The 21,528-nt window shown below is 38.8% G+C and overlaps 3 protein-coding genes across 6 annotated transcripts; 2 read left to right on the top strand and 1 right to left on the bottom strand.

Moving 5' to 3' along the window:
• Positions 1-3,729: 3,729 nt before the first annotated feature.
• LOC140764273 (probable glycerol-3-phosphate acyltransferase 3) lies at positions 3,730-6,554 on the top strand. Its single transcript, XM_073102744.1, has 2 exons — positions 3,730-4,564; positions 5,464-6,554. The coding sequence occupies exons 1-2, from the start codon at positions 3,872-3,874 to the stop codon at positions 6,364-6,366; spliced, it is 1,596 nt and encodes a 531-aa protein (XP_072958845.1). The 5' UTR covers positions 3,730-3,871; the 3' UTR covers positions 6,367-6,554.
• A 244-nt stretch (positions 6,555-6,798) lies between these two features.
• Positions 6,799-14,601, bottom strand: LOC140766135 (nuclear poly(A) polymerase 3). Of its 2 annotated transcripts, XM_073105577.1 has the most exons (10): positions 13,205-14,601; positions 13,043-13,120; positions 12,772-12,879; positions 12,106-12,168; positions 11,861-12,022; positions 10,928-11,041; positions 10,763-10,825; positions 10,353-10,652; positions 9,349-9,513; positions 6,799-7,532 (listed from the first exon to the last, which is right to left on the bottom strand). In XM_073105577.1, the coding sequence occupies exons 1-10, from the start codon at positions 13,481-13,483 to the stop codon at positions 7,167-7,169; spliced, it is 1,698 nt and encodes a 565-aa protein (XP_072961678.1). In that variant the 5' UTR covers positions 13,484-14,601; the 3' UTR covers positions 6,799-7,166. The 2 variants fall into 2 exon arrangements, with proteins under 2 accessions (XP_072961678.1, XP_072961679.1); XM_073105578.1 differs by lacking the exon at positions 10,353-10,652.
• A 1,730-nt stretch (positions 14,602-16,331) lies between these two features.
• LOC140764824 (probable pre-mRNA-splicing factor ATP-dependent RNA helicase DEAH2) lies at positions 16,332-21,205 on the top strand. Of its 3 annotated transcripts, XM_073103616.1 has the most exons (7): positions 16,336-16,897; positions 17,631-17,821; positions 17,952-19,036; positions 19,457-19,582; positions 19,665-19,903; positions 19,985-20,103; positions 20,784-21,205. In XM_073103616.1, exons 1-7 carry the CDS (start codon positions 16,622-16,624, stop codon positions 20,908-20,910), a joined length of 2,163 nt encoding a protein of 720 aa, XP_072959717.1. In that variant the 5' UTR covers positions 16,336-16,621; the 3' UTR covers positions 20,911-21,205. The 3 variants fall into 3 exon arrangements, 2 of the variants coding, with proteins under 2 accessions (XP_072959718.1, XP_072959717.1); XR_012105101.1 differs by lacking the exons at positions 19,985-20,103; positions 20,784-21,205 and having other exon boundaries at positions 16,333-16,897; positions 19,357-19,582; positions 19,665-19,806; XM_073103617.1 differs by lacking the exons at positions 19,665-19,903; positions 19,985-20,103; positions 20,784-21,205 and having other exon boundaries at positions 16,332-16,897; positions 19,334-19,459.
• The last annotated feature ends 323 nt before the right edge of the window (positions 21,206-21,528 follow it).

The raw sequence follows: 21,528 nt of genomic DNA, 5'->3' as shown, positions 1-21,528 counted from the left end.
CAGCTTAACGTTACGGCGGTGGTAAGGCCGAACCCGTTTTTAGAGGGTAAGCTTGTCATTTTAAGTGCCGCTACACCTCACATAATGGGAGAGTAGCCTGTTTGATGTTCAGAGATGGACATCCGGGACTGGACCGGCCGCTACAAAACCGGAGCCGAGAAGTCCCGGTATTCCCGCAGGCTTACGCGCAATAGTGACTCGCAGCTGCGCTACATTGGGGTCTCCAGTTATACTTATTCACGATATTGTCCCCCCGTCACGACCGTAACACAACTGGACGGGGACCAGATGAATTCGCCACGTGCCGGTGAGTCCAGCCCGCCGGGGTATGGGAGTACGAAAAGATTGTACGACTTCCTACGAGCATCCCGCGTGTCAGAAATGCTGAATAGTTGGACGGCCCCGATCGAGTGAGAAACGGATGCTTCGTGGATCACACGGCACGAGCCACTTTGCACTGTTGGCCGTATAAATTGGTTCTTGTTTGCATGGGCCAAGTTCTATTTTTAAACTCTCTATAAATAATAACCATTCACATCCCCGCTAAAATCCAGCGTAGCTTTTGGCAAGTTAAGGCGAAGCAAAGTTGGACGCATCCAATTTGTTGACACTTTTGCCACTTGGATGATGCAAGAAAGAAAATGACACTTTGAACTTATTCGTTTGCAACAATGGGTCCAAATAAGCTGACCTCTAACGAGCCCAGCCCATGTGAGTTAAACGGGCCAACTGCCTAAGATTCTTACATGGGCCAAAACGAGCCCAATTAAATTAATGACATCCCTCAGATTAATACACGTGCCTCTCACGTTCTGCTCAATAACTTTGCTCAACTATATACATATATATATATATATTGAAAGAAGAAGAAGAAGAAGTAAAGTTAGATTAGGTCACCTGAAATATCACGCTGCTCATCTAATCTTAGTTATTTTCCAAAACTTTGAAGAGACGAGAATATAATAATTCGAGAGGGGAAAAAAAAAGTACATAAAAAGAATGTCGTTTTGTTATCCAAAGAAAGGAAAACTGTGGTTGGTTGTATGGAAGTATAAATTTGTTCACCAACCTAACCTAAAAGGTACGTATATATCCGCAATCTTATATGTACAAAAACTATATATGTATATATATATATATATATATATTATGGCATAGCTAAAGTATAGAGCTCTTGCCTTGCACGAAAGGTAGAATAAGTTAATTTTTTTTAATGGCTGAGTGCACGCTAACGGGTTGCCTTTATCTTCTCATTGCTTGAGGAAAGTGGAAGAAGCCATGTCGTAGTTAAAGGCTTCAATGGAAGTTGAATCAAACTTGCATGCAACTTTTTTAATAGTAGTGCTTTGAAGGAGAGGTTTGTTGCACCTTAAAGTGCTGACTAACGATTAACTAACAATTACCTTTTAGTGCGTAAGAAATAACATGATTAATTAATAAGTCCGGTACTTGAATTCATACCGTCAACTTCACCCGGTAGGACGTTGATGATATCAAAGTTGACGTTGGTCAGTACTAATACTCTCGATAATCTACAAATTTTAGTACTTGTCTAAGCTTGGTGTTCGTCATATAGGACTCTTTTTTCCTCCTTTGAACGATTGAAACCTTAGTCATGAATTAAATCCTCACTGCGTATATAAAATTGAGTCAGTCAGTGGATGCCTCTCCATGACAATCTTTCTCAGGGGGGGATAAAGCATTTACAAGTACGAGTCTATGAAATTGACAGAGATTGATCACTATTGAGATTGTAACATTTTATATTGATAATCAACATCCTAACTTAGTGGTTAAGTAATATCAACTTACCACAGAAATTATGAATTTGATTTTGATCATTCTAAGGATTTTTTTCTGGAGTTCTAATTACATGTAGGAGTAGCTGGTTTTTCTTCTATTTTTTATAACTTTTACCAAAAAACCTCAACCCTGTTTTATTGAAGTTTATTTTTTATTTTTTAAAAGAAGACAATCTCTTTCATGGAGATTAACACCAATCCCAAAAACTACAACATCAAGATAAACCTAAACAGTATATATATCCTGAACTACATAATGGTCATCGATCAACTATCATAATATACTGAACTACATAATGGTCATCAATCAACTATCACAACACATAACCACAAGATTAATAAAAACATATAGTATCAGAACAACTAATATCCACCCCTTGAAAATCAGCACATAACAAAAGGATATTCGCTAATTACAGTCTTAGAACAAAAACAAAATCCACGGTAGAAGCTATCTTCATGCAGGCAACTCAGCCAAGAAATCGACAAGCATCTAGGGTGGTAAGGTTTTTCATCTCCCCCTTTGCTTCACCTTCTTCACAACCTTCTCCTTTCAGTCTCTCTATCAAGGATATAAAAAAAAAAAAAATACTTATGTGAGATAATTAATTCCCACTTTTTAAAACAATTATTAAATATTATATTATTCTGTTCTAGAGTCAATCACTCTTTATCAAAGCTGTCACTCAGATCAACCACCAACTCATCATCTTCTTCATTTTTTTTATTTCTTTCTCAGAAATCAGTCTTTCACATGCTTTGGATTGTCATAAATCCTAATTTTCCCCATTTTTTTTCTTCAAATAAATGGTTCATAGTTCTATCTTTATTGCAGAAACACACTGAGAGCTTCTAGTCCACCCTTTACGTGTTAGATTATTCCTGGCAAGCATTCTATTCTGACAAACTAATTATAAAAATGTCCTCACTTTAAGAGAGATTATTAATTTCCAAAGATTAGGTAAATTTCTAGAGATAACACTACTACTGTTCAAAAACTTACACAGAAAATTCACGATTAATATATACACCATTAGCATTAGACCTTCATTTGAAACAATCTTGAGCCAAATTAACAGCAGTGCTCTGTTCTTCACTATATTCACTATCTGCTGCTTTTCCAATTGCAAAGGAAAAACTCTCCTTCAACACACACACACACTATATATATATATAGATATAGATATTTATGTTGATATTTGCACGAGGAATAGTATGCACGTGAGAATTAAGAGCGGCGGTTATGTACATACGCTCGTGTATATAATCAGAAGAAATTAATTCAATAATTTTACAAAAGTAGAGTAGATAGATATTGTTTTTGGTTACTTATAAGCCACAGAGATGGGGGGGGGGGGCCCAATGGAGGTGGCCCTTCGTGCAAGACACGTGATCGTCTTTAATCTAAGACGTACAACCAAACAACTAAAAGCCTCACTTTAGCCCATGAGACTAAGCGTAAACGTGTGACGAAGAAGAGGCAAGTATAGGCTGGTCACCTAACTTTGACCACGTCGGATGGGGTCCAGAGTTAGAGTCGAAAACTTTTCCTCTAATAAAGTTTTTATTGGGGCTCGTCTGACAAATACGGAGAATATCCGAGTGGTTGGCCCACTTCTAGCCACGTGGATACGACACGTGGATTAGTCGGCTAGGGCCCATTGGCCATAGATTAATTGGTTGAGGTGGGCCGTCGACTTCCGCGGTTTCTTCTAAACTTGAAACTGGAATTGATCCAACCTTACTATTTAATCACGACCCCTTCCCTATTAAAGCTTGAGCTCGAGTTCGACCCATGTTCAGTGGATCGAGTCAAAGTCAATAGCCTCATACCACAATATTAATTTCCAATAAGATCATTGGCCAGTCCACCTACCTAGCTACTACTATAAATGAACCTTCTCTTCTGGTTATACCCAAGTCAGTCTTGAGAGTTATACATATATATTCTATATATCCAGTTAGAGAGAGATAGACAAACAGACAGACAGAGATAGATCGATCGATCGATAGATAGATAGATAGATAGATAGATAGACAGAGAAAGAGAGAAAGAGAGAGATACACAAATGGCATCAAAGGCCTTCTCCAAGTCCTTCCTCTCCTTCTACCGCTTCCTCCGGCGAAGGCTCGGCAACAGGAGGAGCAACACACCGGTGAGCCATGCAAATTTACAGAAATGGCCTCCGTCACTGGACCGTCTCTCCAGCCAGACCGTAGTGTTGGACGTGGAAGGGGGGCTACTGAGGTCATCCTCCACCTTCCCTTACTTCATGCTTGTGGCCTTAGAGGCAGGAGGCTTCTTAAGAGGCCTCCTTCTCTTGCTTCTCTATCCTCTTCTATGTTGCTTTAGCCAAGAGTTAGCTTTGAAAGTCATGGTGATGGTTTGCTTCATTGGGATAAAAGAGAGTAACTTCAGGTTAGGCAGGGCGGTGCTGCCCAAGTTCTTCTTAGAGGATGTGGGGTTGGAAGGGTACCAAGCGTTGAAGAGAGGTGGGAGGAAGGTTTGTCTTAGTGGGCTACCGAGGATAATGGTGGAAGGATTCCTTAAGGAGTACTTGGGAGTGGAAGTGGTGGTGGGGAGAGAGTTGAAGGTGGTACGTGGATATTACAGTGGTTTCTTAGAGAAGATGGAGGTGGAAGAAAGCTTAGGGTTGAAGGCTATGGTTGGTCAAGACGAGAAGGAGGAGTTGGGTGGTGGAGTTGTGGGATTTGGGAGCTGCAGCAAGTCCTCTCAGCATCACCTCTTCTCTCTTTGCCAGGTGATCAATTAATTAGAAATATCAATCTTTTCTTTATGTTATCAAAATATATACATATATAGGACATCAATACACTACGTGTGCATGAATATGTTAATTTTTAGCAGAGAAGGAAAACGTATATATGGTATTATATATTTTTGTTTCATGAATTATAGCTGAGAATATTTCAAAATGTTCATTTCTTTATGCATGGTTTTGGTTTGAATCTTGCATGGTCGTTGCCAGTTTGTATTGTTTGGGTTGTTGGCCAAGAAATACTGCTCACTTAGGTGGCTCTTAAAATAGATAAAAGAGTTAGTCAATTGTATTCCTTTATATATATATATATATATATATATACACATGCATACATAATTATAGACGAGGACCACTAATGCTTTTCACAGGCATAAATTGCAACAGATTGAATAGATCTCTACCCATAAATTAAATTAAATTGACTAAATAGGACAAATTTTTTAAACTCTTTTTAACGCTTACATGGGTAAGTAGGTAAGGTAGGTTATGAAATATGTGTAAAAAACTTTAAACCAAATTACTCTATCTAAATATCAGAAGAGAAAGCCTACACCACATCAGAAGCACTGCATCACTATTTGCCGTTCCCAACGAACAAATTAAGTTTGCATTAGAATTCTCAAATTACCAGATGATGGCACAACCTAGCTGCAGCTGCTTCCACGTAGCAAGCAACGAACATTTATTCATTAAAGATTAGAGACATAAGAATCTACACAGTAAGACGTTTCCAACTTCCTATGATAGTGTTTTACATTGTTAACCCACCCTGGAAATTAAACTACAGTAGTGGATTGTTACTGCTGAAACCCTGGAAAGTTTTGAGTTGCATCCTCCATTGTCTGATATGATATGCTTGTATTCTTAATTTGTTACAGGAAGTTCATTTGGTGAGTGAGAGTGAGAAGAGCAACTGGCAAGTGTTGCCCAGAGAAGAATACAGAAAGGCCTTGGTGTTCCATGATGGCAGATTGGCCTTCAGACCAACCCCATTGGCGACACTTGGCATGTTCATCTGGCTCCCATTTGGCCTTCCCCTCACTATCTTTAGATCCGTGGTCTTTCTGCTCTTACCTTACAGGATATCTATACCGATCGTCACCTTCACTGGACTGAAAAACAGGCTCATATTTCCTTCCAACTCCACCACAGGACCGTCTACCACTTACGGTCAGAGCAACCGGAGCCACAGCCACCTCTACGTCTGCAACCACCGAACTCTCCTCGATCCAATCTACATCTCTGCGGCACTCAACAAGCATGTGACGGCGGTTACGTACAGCGTCAGCCGCATCTCCGAGGTCCTGTCGCCGATCAGAACGGTGAGATTGACGAGAAACAAAGAGGAGGATAGGAGAAGGATGGAGAAATTACTCAGCCAAGGAGACCTTGTAGTTTGCCCTGAGGGAACCACCTGTAGGGAGCCATACCTTCTTAGATTCAGCCCGTTGTTTGCAGAATTAACTGATGAGATCGTTCCAGTGGCACTGGTCACCAGGGTCAACATGTTCTACGGCACATCGACCAGTGGCTTAAAGTTCTTGGATCCCTTTTACTTCCTCATGAACCCCTGCCCACAATACGATGTCCAGTTCCTGGAGAAGATACCAACAAGTTCCATCAACGGCAAGAGTTGCAGCAACTATGAAGTGGCAAACCATGTCCAAAGTGAGATTGGTAGAGCCCTCGGGTTTGAGCCCACCACCCTCACCAGAAAAGACAAGTACCTGATGCTAGCCGGCAATGAAGGAGTTGTGAAGACCAAGTCTAAGAGGCATTGATACACAAGTACAAACACAGTCAAGTCAATATTATCGAAAAAAAATCATCACAGCATGATTTTTTGCTATAGTTCAGCAAACCATACCTTGTTTTATTTTCTTCATTGGCTATGTACATAGCTTGTATTTTTCTTTGGAGGTGTTGTGCGACATGATATATTGTTTAAATAATTACATTGAATTTGTTCCAGAAATTTGGTTGTTTCCATCCTTGATCTGACTTAATGCAAGTAAAAGAAGGGCACCATAAACATCCAGCTAGGGTAGACAAATCATGTACCATGAATGACAAGGTGAGCAGCTTCACAGAACTAGCTGCAGAGTTAGCTACAAGTTAGGCTGATGAACACATAAAGAAGATGGGCAGATATCATCAGCAAAGTGGAATTAGATTGATCTCATTTTCCATAAGTAATAACTACTTCACAAGGGTAACATTGACTGTAGCTTTTCTTAAAACAAATGCATGAATGTTAACATTAGATTACAGTACAATTTCAATTTCACTATACAGGCAGAAAAAAAAAATGTATTTAACTCTTTAATGACGCCTGCCTCTCCCCTTCCCCAACCCAAAACTGGCAAAGAGTTTACAATAAACAGAGACGGAATCTCTGCTGCTGGTTCCAAGTGAGTGAATTCTCAGGATTGTCCATCCCAGACAACATGAAGATGCCCAAAATCTGAGATACCATACCACTCCACAGGAAGCTAAAATGAAGCGGATCAAGAATAATCTTTTCAAGCAACAAGAGACAGAACTACGCAAGCACTTATCCAACAGCAGTCTGCAATTCTCTTCAACTCGCCGCATAACCCACAAAATAGTGCGGCACATACTGTGAGTAGACTGGTGTTCCCAGCTGATTGTTATCCAATATTCTCCAGCAAGCTTTGCATCCTTTAACCCCTGATTCGACCAACATACTTTTTGGAAGCTGTGATGACTCTATGACAGAAAGCTCCAGTTTGCAGCGTGCACTTCTATCCTCACCATAGACATCATTAATGACACTTCGCATGAAGTCCTCTTTGACAGAATTGATGTCCAGAAAGGTGCTTCCTTCAGTCAACAATCCCCAATAAAACACCACATTAGGCTCGGTGATATTGTGATCCACATATTCAGTAGGATTTGGATCACAATATCCCTCAACGATCTCTAGCTGCAGAGGAATTGCAAAAGCTTCAGAGTTTGAAAGATAGCTTGTGAAGTTGTGAGAAAAATAAGAATAAGTAATGCATAATGATAATGCAACTGTCTGACATTAACAAAAATGACTTCAGGATAGACATGTCATGTTCAACACAGTTAACTATCGATGTACAGAAAAAGGACAAGCTGTCTGTCATCAATTAAAGAAACTGGACAATTACATTAAAACTTTTCCAGGAAAGGCATATATGTAATGTATGTAGAGTGTAGACTAATTTACAATAAATATTAAGCCACAACTATGTCACTGATCCTTTTAATAGCTTTTGTGAACTATGAGTTATTGCAGCTTGTGAAAAAATTTACCCTGTTACGAATGTGACAGACACAATCAAATTTCAGTCAACTCTTTGTACAAGTTTCTCAATAATAGAGGCAGAGTATGTAGACTAATTCCTTGCCTATGGAAGATGGGTATCCCTCTCAAATTAAAGGCTTTCTTGTGGTTAGTGTGCAATAATAGAGTTCTAACCAGAGATAATTTTGCTAAGAAAAATCAGATTAGTAATGTTAGCTTGATCGATAATTTCTGTAATAAAGATAAGACAGCTAAACTTTTGTTTTTGAAGTATAAATATGTTGAAGAAGTGTTGGAAAAGCTGTAGTTATCTGGGGGCGATTCACTAAACTGAAAAACATTATCGATACCTGGACTATGCTGAAGTGCAGAAGGGTTGAGAAAGATGGTAAGACCTCTTGGAGGGTCTCGATGGCTGCCTGTTTCTTGTCTATCTAACTTGAGAGAAATAACATGACTTTCCAAAAATTAGATCCTAAGTATTCTGCTGAGCTTGTCCATAACTTTAACAATTTGTTTATTTGTTGGGCAGGCTTGAAAGGGGTGGATGTGCAAAAGCCAGCAAAGATTCAGGTTTATGAGAGGAAGAAAGAGATCATTAACATGGATGACTAATACTTTGCTTGCTTTCCTTTGACTTCAGTTGGTTGGATGTATTGGTTGTGAGATGAGGCAATTCCTCACCATTTTTTTGGATATCACAGTTTTGATTGGGTATCTTTTGAAAAATAGCTGAACATTGGGTATCTTTCGAAAAATCTTAATCAATTTTAAACTCCTAAATTTAAGAGTGTTGAATCTTAGTAAATTTTGATATTAAGTACTAATCAGAAAGCTGATATTTGATTGATTTTCAGAGTCCTAATTTTGACTAGCTTATTATGAGAAGTCTCTGCGTTTAGCAGTAGTATAATCAAGTAGGAAAGATTTAAATCCATTGACTTGGTGATTTAGTGGCGTGTATCTCTTTACATAGGGCTGAAAGGAACTCTGAAAACAAGCAATTTTGATGATTCCGAGAATTTTGTTTTGTTAGTGACCCCTTCCACATATTCTTGTTCTTTCCACCTTGACCTTCTAATGTTGTGGCAGATTCCATGGTCTCCTCTCTTCTTCTTCTTCTTCTTCTTCTTCTTCTTCTTCTTCTTCTTCTTCTTCTTCTTGTCTTTCCTCCTCCCATTATCCTAGTCTATTCTACTGAGCTAAAACCCAAGAAGGAACTTTTGTAGGCAAGAAAGGGGACAAAAGGTTGCCTATTTGCTCTGTTTCCTTATCTTTCCCTAGACCAGTATGTTCCTTATTCCAGGCTACATTAATTAAATTACTTCTCATCTGCCATCCTACATACTTTTATAGTTTAATTAGAGAGCAACAGATAAAATAGATTCGCAAAATTTACAGTACAAAATACAAACTTAGGAAAGAACATTATTAAAGCCCCCACCCAAAAGAGAGAAAAGAAGAGAACCTTGAGAAGAAGACTGCGGAAGCGTGATTTCACCCATCCCACCCAGTCTCGTAATTCATCAACATTAGGAGCAGCAAGGACTATCTGGACAAAATGTGCATACTTTGTGCCATAGGGAAATGCTTCAAACAAACAACTCCACTCAAAATCCAGCCTCCCAATATCCTGCAATACAGAAAACAGACAAACTGGATTTTATGTTTCCAAAGTACAAATCAGTCCACTTTATAAGCCAGATGTCAGCACAACTGCACAAAAGCCTTCTGACATGGGGTGGAGTTAACATAATAAAGAAGTTTATAATTATAGAAACAGGGCATCTTAGAACTACTTGACTTGCTTACTTGAAGGATATGCCAATGCAATTTTTTTCATGAGAAAATAAAGGATGCATCGCACAAACGACCATCAATTCATAATACAATGGGCTGAGCATCAAAATTAAAGTCTACAAATTCAGTAAATTACTGGCTGGGTTATCTTGACATTCTATATAAAGAAATGTGAAGTTGTAAGACATGCAGATCAGATACAAGATGGGACACACAGCAATTGTTGAAAGTGCAGTTAAAGTTGTTTTCAGACCATGGAGAACTATAGTAATGCCTCATATCAAAGAAAATCAATGAGTCATTGGTCATCATCATAATTACCCAAAACAGAATAATCAGGAAATTGGAAAGCAGCTTTAGGAATGTAACTTGATTAATCATTACATAATTCGACTCATGAATTCAATATAAATTGATTAACAGCTTTCAAATGAAATAAGAAAGAAATAGCTTCCAAGAAAGTTCTGATTGATCAAGACAGGGTGATGATGAGTCTACAGTCGGTGAATCTGTACAACCACAGTTTGAAACTCAAGATATACTGCATTAAGTATACTAAGTAAATGCTTCATCTATAGCGTTATGCCACCAAAGTTATATTATACAAGGCAAAAACAAAAGTCATTTTCATGAATAATAATATTACTCCTCAAATGAAGAAAATAAGAATACCCTGGTCAAAGCATATCCACGCTGAAATTCAGCCTTAATTTTTCTGAATGTGCTTCTTGTAATATTAGAGTTGCAGTATTCAAATGGACTACAGGGCATCATAATGGGCATAAGAGCTCGGTCATCAGGACGCCTAAAATTAATAGATTGATCTTGCAAAATCACTGGTCTAGGCCAAGGCCAATGTGAGAAGTTCTCAAAGAAAAGGGTCAATAAAGAATTACAACTGGCATTAGGATGTCTTTGACAAACATAAGCTGCAATGATTGCCAAATGAATCCCTCCAAAGAAACCAAGCAACTGCAAACACATGAATATCCAAATATATTAGTCACAAAAATATAAAGGTGTACATACAAAAGCATTAAGAACATAAAGATCCAGAACAAATAAAATCAACAGTCACGCACATGGGAATAGATTCCGCGCCTTTTTGCCCATAGTTTCATACAGCGCAACATAGATTGGAAATTCTGTAGATCAATTAAAAAAAGGGAACATTAGTGGCTAGTGCTAATAAGTAATAACTAGTATAGAACAGGGAAGGATGAATAAAGATGTGGTAGCTTCTGTACCTTCACATTTGGCACTAGTCGAAGAATTTGTTGGTTGGCTCGTACTCCGGATAGACTTCTCCAGCCAGACTCTTCAACTTTTCCAGGTAAAAAGGGGTCAAAAATATTTATGTTCTGCAATTGGAATGCCAACCCTAGTGAGGAACTCAGAACTCAAAAGAAGGTCTTATATTGTGCAATCTAATATACAGACTTTCTGATCAAATACACTACTAAGTAAATTTGCCAACAATTGGGAGTACATGGATAGACGAACTTATGTTTTCTGTTCATTTATCAAAATCAATTTACGCACACTACATTCACGGAAGATCCATTATTCATGTTACACCAAAGTATGTAATGAATAATGAAGAGAAATATATATATGTATACACTGACAATCTATAACAATTTACTACTGGAGCTAATTTATCAAAGAGATAACCTTGCTAATATAAAAATATAAATTTAATCACACTCCAAATGAATAATTTAAAATAAATATTATGCTCCCAAAGTTTCTTAGAAGAAAGCAGTTTGTATGAAATTGATAAATGGTACTACCAAAAGCAACAAATTGATGTTGCACAAATGTCTCGCCAAGTATGCAAATCAGGTCTTGGATAGTTAACTCATAGGTCCATACCACTTAAATCTAGGAGAAAATTCTAAACCTTCGCATCCTACCCATCATGCAAGAAGTCCAAGGCCTCACAATCATAAACAGCAATAGTTATGGTATTCAATTTCAGTCCACCGACTTCAGACAAAAATAGTTAACATGGCATACCCAGCGTTTGCCATAATGGAATCATGAACCCCACATAAGTAGTTTACCAATTGAAGAGGAAGAAATATAACAATGAAATGTTGGGTGAGACCCAGTGAGATGCTTAACTTGACAGTAATATCAATAAATACACAATGACTTTCAAAATTAATGATACTTACATCAGAAACAGATATAACTTGAACTTGTACATATGGAAAATCAACTGAAATTCCATTAAACTTGAAGCGCATCAAAGGAACTTTAGCACTCTTGACACAATGGATTTCTGATACTTCTGGCCTGCTATGAAGCATATTTCGCAGAACTACGAAAAAATCCTCCTACAGGTTAACACACTTTTATATTATCAAGTGATGACAAAGAAATAAACTTGGGTAGAAAATGGACAATAGCTGAAACTCACTTCGAGTGATGCAAAATATGGGCCAACACATAGCGCATCAATATCAGATTCAGGTCCATGAACCTGAACAAGAAAAATCTTTACCACATTATTCACAGAAAACAAAAAGAACCTTATGACTGCAAAAAGGAAAAAGGTGTGAAAGATTGATGTCCTACAAAAGAGAACATAGATCACACCAACTTAATAATCAATAAGATGATAAGAACAGAAATAATTGTTTTAAACCAGTTGCCCAGTGTATAGATAATAGCAGGTTTTGTGATGAGCATTTTCTCTTTCCTATGATGTCAGCAAAACAATATGCTGACAGGTAATTGAAAGCCGGTTGTGGACTTGGTAAGAATGATTTTTTGAATTATTTTCATCAGTGTGTTCTTTTGAACTGAACCATATCTCGAGCTTCATCATTGTGTAAAGGATCATGATATTCTTATTTACAAAATCATGTTAATGCCTCATGGGGCCAGAACAAATTGGCAGTACCAAATTTCCATTTTCCTAAAAGTTGTGACTTGCAAGGACTGCTGCACCAAGTTTGAAATTTCAAAATCTGCCAAATCAGCAAGAAACCTCTAATTTCTCATTCAACTAAGATAACATATACTGCAGATGCAAAACATAATTTACAGTATTAAAACATCATCCTACAATCTTATCACTTACTCCAAGACCATATGAACCATAAGTCAAAATAGTCGCGCTTGTGCCAGCAATGATTTCTTTAGGAAGCCGACGCTGCCAGGCTACCTTTCTTATCCATTGCAAAACTATCTGCACGTTTATACATAATTATAAACAGCTTTGCCCTCAAAAGATTATCACTGCTAGTCATAAACCAATCCTCATTATCTCCGTAACGTTCTAATTCCTTCTCACTATACTTCAACAGATAAAAGAATAAAAAAAAATCTATCCCAAATCAAGAATCCAATACCTGCTTGAGCTGATTGATCACTTCTTTCCGCTTGACTACCTCTTCCTGAGACGGCTCAAGACCCTCACTAGCGATAAACTACAAGGAATCCAAACCGTGAGAAACAAAACCAAACCAAACCAAATAAATGGAAAAACGTGAAGGTCCGATCTTGGAGATGACCTGGAGAAGGGATTGAGTCCTCCGCTCATCCATCTGGATGAGGAATTCGAGACTAGGACGGCCCAAGACTACGGGACGATGTACGATCACCGGCGGATTCGCAGGAACCAAGAGCGGACTCCGATAGCAATGGTTTGGTATGGCGGTGAGGGTAACCGGAAAGTAACCGAACAGCGGCGGAGGGAGCGGAGGAGGAGGAGTGAGGATAAGGTTTCCGGGCTCGATCAGGTGTGCTGCAGGAACGACGATACTGCTCTGGTTTGCGTACGCATATGCCATACACGGGAGCGGGAGGTCGGTACACGCCGATCGGAAGGTAACCTCCGGCTACGATCTCGGCTCGCTCGGCTGGGGTCTGCGTGACTGCGTGGGCCTAGTGCTGTGAGAGAGCTGGAAAGGGAAGGAGACGAAGGAGGGGGGACGGTGGGGTTCTATTTATCGGATTGAATGGAATAACGAAAACGCCCCCGATTTTGAATTGGTGAGAAACGGGTCGGGCGAATGATCCATCCTCTTGTGGCGGAATCGAGAATGTTCTTAAAATAGTATCGATAAGCTTAGAAGATGGGCCAGGGCCAAGCCCAGGCCCAAAGTTTAGGCTTTATTTACGTGTTACACCATATCTTCTCAAAATTTCAGTTTAACCACCTAATTTAATTACATCAATTATCCTTTATCTTAGCTTAACTTAAAACCCGTTACCTCTATTTGATCTGCTAGTATTGACTGGACTGGACTGGACTGGACTTAGCCTTTGGTGTTACTATTGGTATTAACGGTAATATGAGGCCTTAAACAACAATAACAACAACAACAACGACGACATGTCGTTTAACTAAGCTTCAGCATGAAGTTTCCACTTGGACTTTGTTGTGGTTTCTATCACCAAGTTTTGCGTGAGAATCCACAAGTTTTACTTTCTATCACCATGACAGTACTTTAGCCTTTTATCTTTTCTTACGTGTGGGGTTCTTGTTTTTTAATTATAAGGTGGTTGGAAGTCTCGAGTCGTCATAGAATGATCCATTTGCCTCTACAGATCAGCTGCAGGAATTGATTGGGAAGATAATCTTTATCGGCCACTGAGGGTCTGCCAAGTGGCCAATAACGAAGAAAGTGATTGCTTGGTGAATGGCGATGTATAACAACGGCGAAACGGATAAATAAAAATAATTTGGGCTGTATTATTTATTGATGGTGCTCTAAAATTATAAACATGTGGACTCTATAATTCTAGTTGGCTCAAGTAACAGAGACATAATATCTAGTTTTGTTCCACTGCAAGAGCAAGTATCCTGAGATATTGTGCTCGTGTGATTCACCTAAACAATCTCAAATACAGAAGAGAAGTTAATAAAAGACTCACTGTGATCACATCCAGAAGGAAAGGGGCTGCTCAAAAGGTGCAACCACAGCAGATAAAGAAGAAGCATAACATAGCGACCAGGACTATAGATTCTACAGCAGTTACAAAGGTCCAGATGACACTGTCCACCACCGAGAAATCCAGGTCCGGCCACCGGAACACCGCGCTCTGCCAACCGGCCGGAGCGAGGCTAGAGAAGTCGAATTCTAGGCGTCGAAATATAGACCTTGATATGTCGGAGAAGCCGATTTCCGGCCACCGGAAGAGAGAGGCCGGCATAAGCAACCAGCTCCTCATCTCTCTCTCTCTCTTTCTCTCTATAGAAGTCTTTAGAGTTTCTAAGTTTATTTTTTGGGTGCTTCATGGTGTCTTATAAAGCGGAGAAATGGAGATTGATGTCGAAGTTTCTTGTTGGATTGTGATACCGGAAGGCTAATTAAGGGCCCAGCTTCGTTGTCAGCGTGATGATATTTTTCTAGCTGGCCAGGAACTTGCCAACACTCTGTATACGGTCAGTGGAACTCTGCACGTGCTATATCATATGGCTGTTTCTCATAGGCTTATAGCTCTTCCCAAGTTGAATATGTGGAAGGTGTCAAGTTCCAAGCACCCAAAGTGAAATTTAGAGGATAGATCTCGCACCCCCTGTGATGTTGATAAACTTTGATACGAAGACTTATTAAGGGATGAGAGCCTTTCTCTATCTCAATTCTTTGTCTTCCCCAGTTTGCATTGATGGGTAATAAACGTTTGAATGGGCCTGTGGACTTGCAATTTGTAGAAGACTTAAGGCCCGGCCGACTTGGTTCTTTCTTGGGCCTGACGTGCTCTTTAGAAGTCTCCTGGACCTCCTGGTGAGTTTAGACTTGGTCTCAAGTGCTTTCTGGGCATTGGTTCTGATACTCATTTTCTCTTTAGAAAAACAATAAATTAGAAAAAAAATTTAGTTTTTAATATCTGTCAATAATATTTCATAAAACCTTCTAATCAGCATATAACTGTTTTCTTGTACTCCTATATTTGATCTTATGAATGCTAATTAAAGCTATTAGGGTGCATTAGTTGCAGGATTACATTAAAAGGGACAAGTCATCCCTAGACTAATCCCATACTACAATTTTAATTTTCTATTTAGTTTATACAAGACTATATATACGAAATATTAAACAAAATTATATTATTATTCTCAATAAAAAATAGGAACGTCAATTACTATTTTAAACTATTACTTATTATCTCAAACTTAAATTATATTATTAAAATAATCACCTTCAATTCAAAAAATAATTAAAATTAAAATCATGAATAAGTTATATAAATTTGTTTAATAATAAGAAAATAAAATTGTAAAGTTTTTTTTTAATATAGCGATGCTTTAAACATATATAAAAAATATAAAATACTAATAATTTCAAAAAAATAAAATTTAAGTAACTAAGATGATTATTTTTGTCATTTATCTAACTTTATTATTTTTTATATAAAAATAATATAATAATAAGTTTCATATCCCTCTTTTACGGATATAGCATCCAATCTGAAACTTTAATCTCAAATATTAAATTTCTTATTAAATATAAAATTATGGAGCCCACAGAATAACTAATCGAATCACTCCTTTAAAGTTCTTAAACAAATGCACCCTTAGGCTCTAAGTAGATGTACGCAGTGGGATTGGATTCAAGCACGAGTTCGATTCGACTTGCGCTACACCTGTGCTCTTATCTCGACCATATATAACCGCATCTTCTCCCAAATCTAGGGCTTTCTTTTTATCTCGCGCTACTAAATAGTATCCAAACCCCTCCCCTCGACCCCTCTTTCCCAAACCCTAGCTCTCCTCCGCTTTCCTCCACCGCGAGATCCGTAAGAAAGCTTCATTCGTCGTCCGAATCCACCATTGGGCCTCCGATTGAGGTCCTTCTGCTTCCTCTCTAAGAGTTTACTCGTAGCTCCTTGTGTTTTTAAGGTTTGGGCGAGGCCCTTCTCCTTTGCATCTGGAGTTTATCGGCATCTCCTAGTTTTATTGCTTCGATCGAGGTGGACCTGGGATGTCGACGGAGAGGAAGCGCAAGGTGAGCCTCTTCGACGTGGTGGACGAGACCTCCGTCTCGGCCAAGCTGGCGAAGTCCAATGGCGCCGCCTCCGCCGTCTCGGCGACGATAAACCGGTGGACCGGACGCCCGTACTCGCAGAGGTACTTCGAGATCTTGGCGAAGAGGAAGACGCTCCCGGTGTGGCAACAGAAGGAGGAGTTTTTGCAGGTGCTCAAGGGTAATCAGACATTGATCTTGGTCGGGGAGACTGGAAGTGGAAAGACCACGCAGGTATAATCCTTCATGATTTCTTATTGTAAGAGTTTTGATTTGTATGAGACTGTATAATGTTCTTGATGTGCTATTTCTTGTTGAGGTATTTATAGTTTTACAAGGACGGATTATGGAGTTCTTGGGTGAGATTTATCGTGTTGGCAAGTTTTGATATCTGGAGGATGTCAATATGTAGTTGGAAGTATTCATAAAATGAAAATTTTTGTTAGTATAATGTACTTACATAGGATTGATGTGGATATAGCGGGTCTAGCTTTTAGGTTGTTAACTGAACCATTTTTCTTTAATGCAATCATGCCTTGCTTTTCTACTACGGTTATTCATGGTTTGTCTTGATGAAATATATATGTAGAATTCTTATTGATAGGGATAACAGATCTTAAAGAAATGCCTTTGGTATGAGGGAGGGAGTTGGGGTTTTTTCTGCTGTTGGTGGTATATTGTGCTGTGCAATGTTTCTGGTGTTTACTTTTATCGTGTGCCATGCTATTTTCTGGTTTTCTTTTTTGTTCCACATGTCGTTTGTAATTTGCCTCAGTTGTTATAGTGAGCTAATTTACTTCTAAGCTGGAATGGTGCTTTTATTGTTATCATCTTTAGTTTTTAAATGGATCCAGGAAGGTATTGAAGTTATTTCTGTTTGCAATACTTTTTGATAGATCTTCTAGCACCATCACCAGATTCTGCATTTTGTGTGGGCTATTGATGCATGGAAAATTTTGTCAAACAGATTCCTCAATTTGTCCTTGAAACTGATGACTTTGGAGGCAAGCGCTCAATGGTTGCTTGCACCCAACCTCGTAGAGTTGCTGCCATGTCTGTTTCCCGTCGAGTTGCAGAGGAAATGGATGTAACAATTGGAGAAGAAGTTGGTTATAGCATTCGTTTTGAAGATTGCAGTAGCCATAAAACTATTCTAAAGTAAGCTACTGTTTTTCTCGATATGTGGAAATGTTAGTGTATTTTATTTTTTGAACTTTTTAAAATTATTTTGCTGCATGTTTTGTCATTTAATCTCATTTTTGCCATGTCCGGTGAATATTCACATCAGATACCTAACTGATGGTATGCTTTTGAGAGAAGCAATGGCTGATCCACTTTTGGAGAGATATAAGGTGATCATTCTTGATGAAGCTCATGAGAGAACCTTGGCAACAGATGTGCTATTTGGGCTTCTTAAAGAAGTTCTCAGGAATAGGCCTGATCTTAAATTAGTCGTGATGAGTGCTACACTTGAGGCTGAGAAATTCCAGAATTACTTCAATGGAGCACCATTAATGAAAGTACCTGGGCGGCTCCATCCTGTTGAGATTTTCTATACGCAGGACCCTGAAAGGGATTATTTGGAAGCTGCCATCCGGACAGTTGTGCAGATACACATGTGTGAACCTCCGGGTGATATTCTAGTGTTCCTCACAGGAGAAGAGGAGATTGAAGATGCATGCCGGAAAATCACAAAGGAGATCAATAATATGGGCGACCAGGTTGGCCCTGTAAAAGCTGTACCACTGTATTCTACATTACCTCCTGCAATGCAGCAGAAAATTTTTGAGCCTGCTCCGGCCCCACTGAAAGAGGATGGTCCTCCTGGAAGGAAGATTGTTGTATCAACAAATATTGCAGAAACATCTTTAACAATCGATGGGATAGTTTATGTCATTGATCCTGGGTTTTCAAAACAAAAGGTTTATAACCCACGGATACGTGTGGAGTCTTTGCTGGTCTCTCCAATATCAAAGGCAAGTGCCCATCAAAGATCTGGGCGTGCTGGTAGAACGCAACCTGGAAAATGCTTCCGACTTTATACAGAGAAAAGTTTCCATAATGATTTACAACCACAGACTTACCCAGAAATACTGCGATCTAATCTTGCAAATACTGTTCTCACTTTGAAGAAATTGGGAATTGATGATTTAGTCCATTTTGACTTCATGGACCCTCCTGCACCTGAGACCTTGATGCGGGCATTAGAGGTTTTGAACTACTTGGGTGCGCTGGATGATGATGGGAACTTGACAAAATTAGGTGAAATCATGAGCGAGTTTCCTTTGGATCCTCAGATGGCAAAAATGCTTGTCGTTAGTCCAGAATTCAATTGTTCCAACGAGATCCTCTCAATATCGGCCATGCTTTCAGGTATGCAGAGGCTTCTTTATTTTTCTTTCATCTTTGTAGAGAATTCCTGAGATTCCTAGGTCAGTATTATGAGTACTTTTCCCCTGTTTGCTATAGTATATTGCATGTGTCACTTTGTACACATTGCATATGCATTCCTGATCAAAATGCTTTTGAGTCTAAACACGAAAGCATGTGTTCAACTATGTGTACATGTGCTTTTTAAGCTTGTCCACTTAGGGTTGTCATCAGCATCTGTCTTGCATTTGGCTCCCCAGGCCATTGATCGCCATGATCGTGTAGTTATTGCAAGTGTAGGGCTGATGCGCATGTAGTTTCAGTTTGTCAGTTATTCTCTCAAAGCAAATGGTGTTCGTCTCGCCTCTATGCATCTGCTGACCTACCGTGGGCCTCGTCTGTGATAACCATTTCTTTCTCTAGTACCGAATTGCTTTCTCCGGCCTAGGGAGGCTCAAAAAGCAGCAGATGAGGCAAAAGCTCGGTTTGGCCACACTGATGGGGATCACCTTACTCTTTTGAACGTGTATCATGCCTACAAGCAAAGCAGTAAGTGTGAAGGTCTTTTTTCTATATAATTTTACTTTCTATTACCTTTATCAGTGATTAAAATCTTTTTGGATCACCACAGATGAAGATTCTTCTTGGTGCTATGAGAATTTTATTAATCAGAGAGCACTAAAGTCTGCTGACAACGTGAGACAACAGCTTGTGCGTATCATGGCTAGATTCAACCTTAAGCTATGCAGCACGGATTTCAACAGTCGTGACTATTATGTGAACATCAGGAAAGCTATGCTAGCTGGATATTTTATGCAGGTAGCTCATCTTGAGCGAACTGGACACTACTTGACTGTGAAAGACAATCAGGTAAATATGATGCAAGAATAGCACTATGCTTCTTAGTGAATCTCTGAACAACTTATAATGTAGTCTGTAATTTACATGTAGGTGGTTCATCTTCACCCTTCAAACTGCCTGGATCATAAACCCGAGTGGGTCATCTACAATGAATATGTGTTAACAAGCAGGAATTTTATCCGTACAGTTACAGATGTTCGTGGAGAGTGGTAAGTTTGTGTACTAAGCTTCATTAGTTTTTAAGAAGTTAATTCTTCAATTTGTTATTGGAAAATGTGTTAGTTTGTGTTGTAAGATGAGCTGTATTTATATTGCTCAAACTGCTTCTCAGAACTCCTCTGGTGACACCACTCTGTTTACATTTTCATTTGTTATGCTTTCCTCTACTTGATCACCTTTATATGGCTAGTGAAGGTTTTGATCTGCCCCTTTGGTTGATTGACTGCCTGATATGCAGTTAAGATATGTATTATTTTCTAGTGTTTACCACATAAAACTAATGTTGATTTCTAGATAACTTTGAAAGATCATATAAACCATTAAAGTGTTTTTTTTTTGGGTAACAATTTGATTAATTGACCTGCTGATTATTTGTTCCACTAACTCTCTTTTGCATTTTTGCTGCTCACCTGAGGTTATTGACCTACTTATTTTTCTGTTCCCAAAACTTTCACAGAAGTTGGAAACCTAGTTGGATAGTTACTAGACAAGCTCCATTGTCATCGAAATCTCCTATATTTGTTGACTAGCAAACTTTAGAATGGTTCTTAGTCCAGATTGCTATTATATAAAACTGAAACAATAGGATTCTTCTTTCAGTACAGCTTCAGAAGCATGTAGTAGTAGTCAATCAGAGGTTTGACAGATTTATGTCAACTTTCTTTTGCAGGCTGATCGACGTAGCACCACATTATTATGATCTCAGTAATTTCCCCTCGTGCGAGGCCAAGCGTGTACTTGAAAGGCTGTACAACAAGCGGGAGAAAGAGAAGGGAGATAATAAAACTAGAAAATAAGTTTCAATAGCACTTTCATTTCCATGCAGTGGGATACGCAGGGCATTTATTCTGTTTGGCGGAATCAGAGATAAACATGTTTCTTATAGGAATAGATGTTGAATCTGCAGGCCTTGCAGTTGCTTTCCTCAATCGCTGAGGCCTTATAGAATCACTGATTGATGAGCATGCTGATGGCTTTTTTCTCATATGATATGTAGCGCAGCTTATTTGTACCTTTTCTTTTTGATAAATATCTTATTTGTACTTCTTGATGCCGTTATTAGATATCTAATAGAATGGACTCAATTGACCAGGGATTTGTCGTTCAAATCTTTTTGTTCTGTTCTGCCTGCTCTAGCTGAAGTATATTCTATCAGCTATCTTTCTGTCTGTACCTAGTATTAATGCGTATCGAGTTGTAGATGGTCTTTTTTCTCGAGAGAAGGAAACCTCCAAGGTTGGTTGCTTTGCAGTTGGAATGTGAGTTTAGCTGCAAAACCCGGTCTTCTATTCTAGGCGGCTTAACGGGCGTTTCATCTTTCGTTGAAATGGAATCTGGGCTGAATCTTTTATCAAAATGAACAAGCACTGTGCTTTGAGAACTCAAGTATTAAGGCAATCTAATTTAATGAGACA

This window comes from Typha angustifolia, chromosome 8, assembly GCF_048772165.1.
Source record: "Typha angustifolia cultivar Huaian chromosome 8, ASM4877216v1, whole genome shotgun sequence".
NCBI lineage: Eukaryota > Viridiplantae > Streptophyta > Magnoliopsida > Poales > Typhaceae > Typha > Typha angustifolia.
This window is presented reverse-complemented; position numbering and strand designations above follow the sequence as displayed.

What these genes read in the sequence shown, in the direction of transcription:
- LOC140766135 (XM_073105577.1), bottom strand. Translation starts at nt 13,483, where the DNA reads ATGGCATATGCGTACGCAAACCAGAGCAGTATCGTCGTTCCTGCAGCA. An exon ending in GGCGCGGAATCTATTCCCAT is followed by an intron (nt 10,653 to 10,762) that starts GTGCGTGACTGT and finishes ATGTGTTTGCAG; the next exon opens with TTGCTTGGTTTCTTTGGAGG. An exon ending in GTGGATATGCTTTGACCAGG is followed by an intron (nt 9,514 to 10,352) that starts GTATTCTTATTT and finishes TCTGTATTGCAG; the next exon opens with GATATTGGGAGGCTGGATTT.
- LOC140764273 (XM_073102744.1), top strand. Translation starts at nt 3,872, where the DNA reads ATGGCATCAAAGGCCTTCTCCAAGTCCTTCCTCTCCTTCTACCGCTTC. An exon ending in ACCTCTTCTCTCTTTGCCAG is followed by an intron (nt 4,565 to 5,463) that starts GTGATCAATTAA and finishes AATTTGTTACAG; the next exon opens with GAAGTTCATTTGGTGAGTGA.
- LOC140764824 (XM_073103616.1), top strand. Translation starts at nt 16,622, where the DNA reads ATGTCGACGGAGAGGAAGCGCAAGGTGAGCCTCTTCGACGTGGTGGAC. An exon ending in AATATCGGCCATGCTTTCAG is followed by an intron (nt 19,037 to 19,456) that starts GTATGCAGAGGC and finishes TTCTTTCTCTAG; the next exon opens with TACCGAATTGCTTTCTCCGG. An exon ending in TCATGCCTACAAGCAAAGCA is followed by an intron (nt 19,583 to 19,664) that starts GTAAGTGTGAAG and finishes GGATCACCACAG; the next exon opens with ATGAAGATTCTTCTTGGTGC.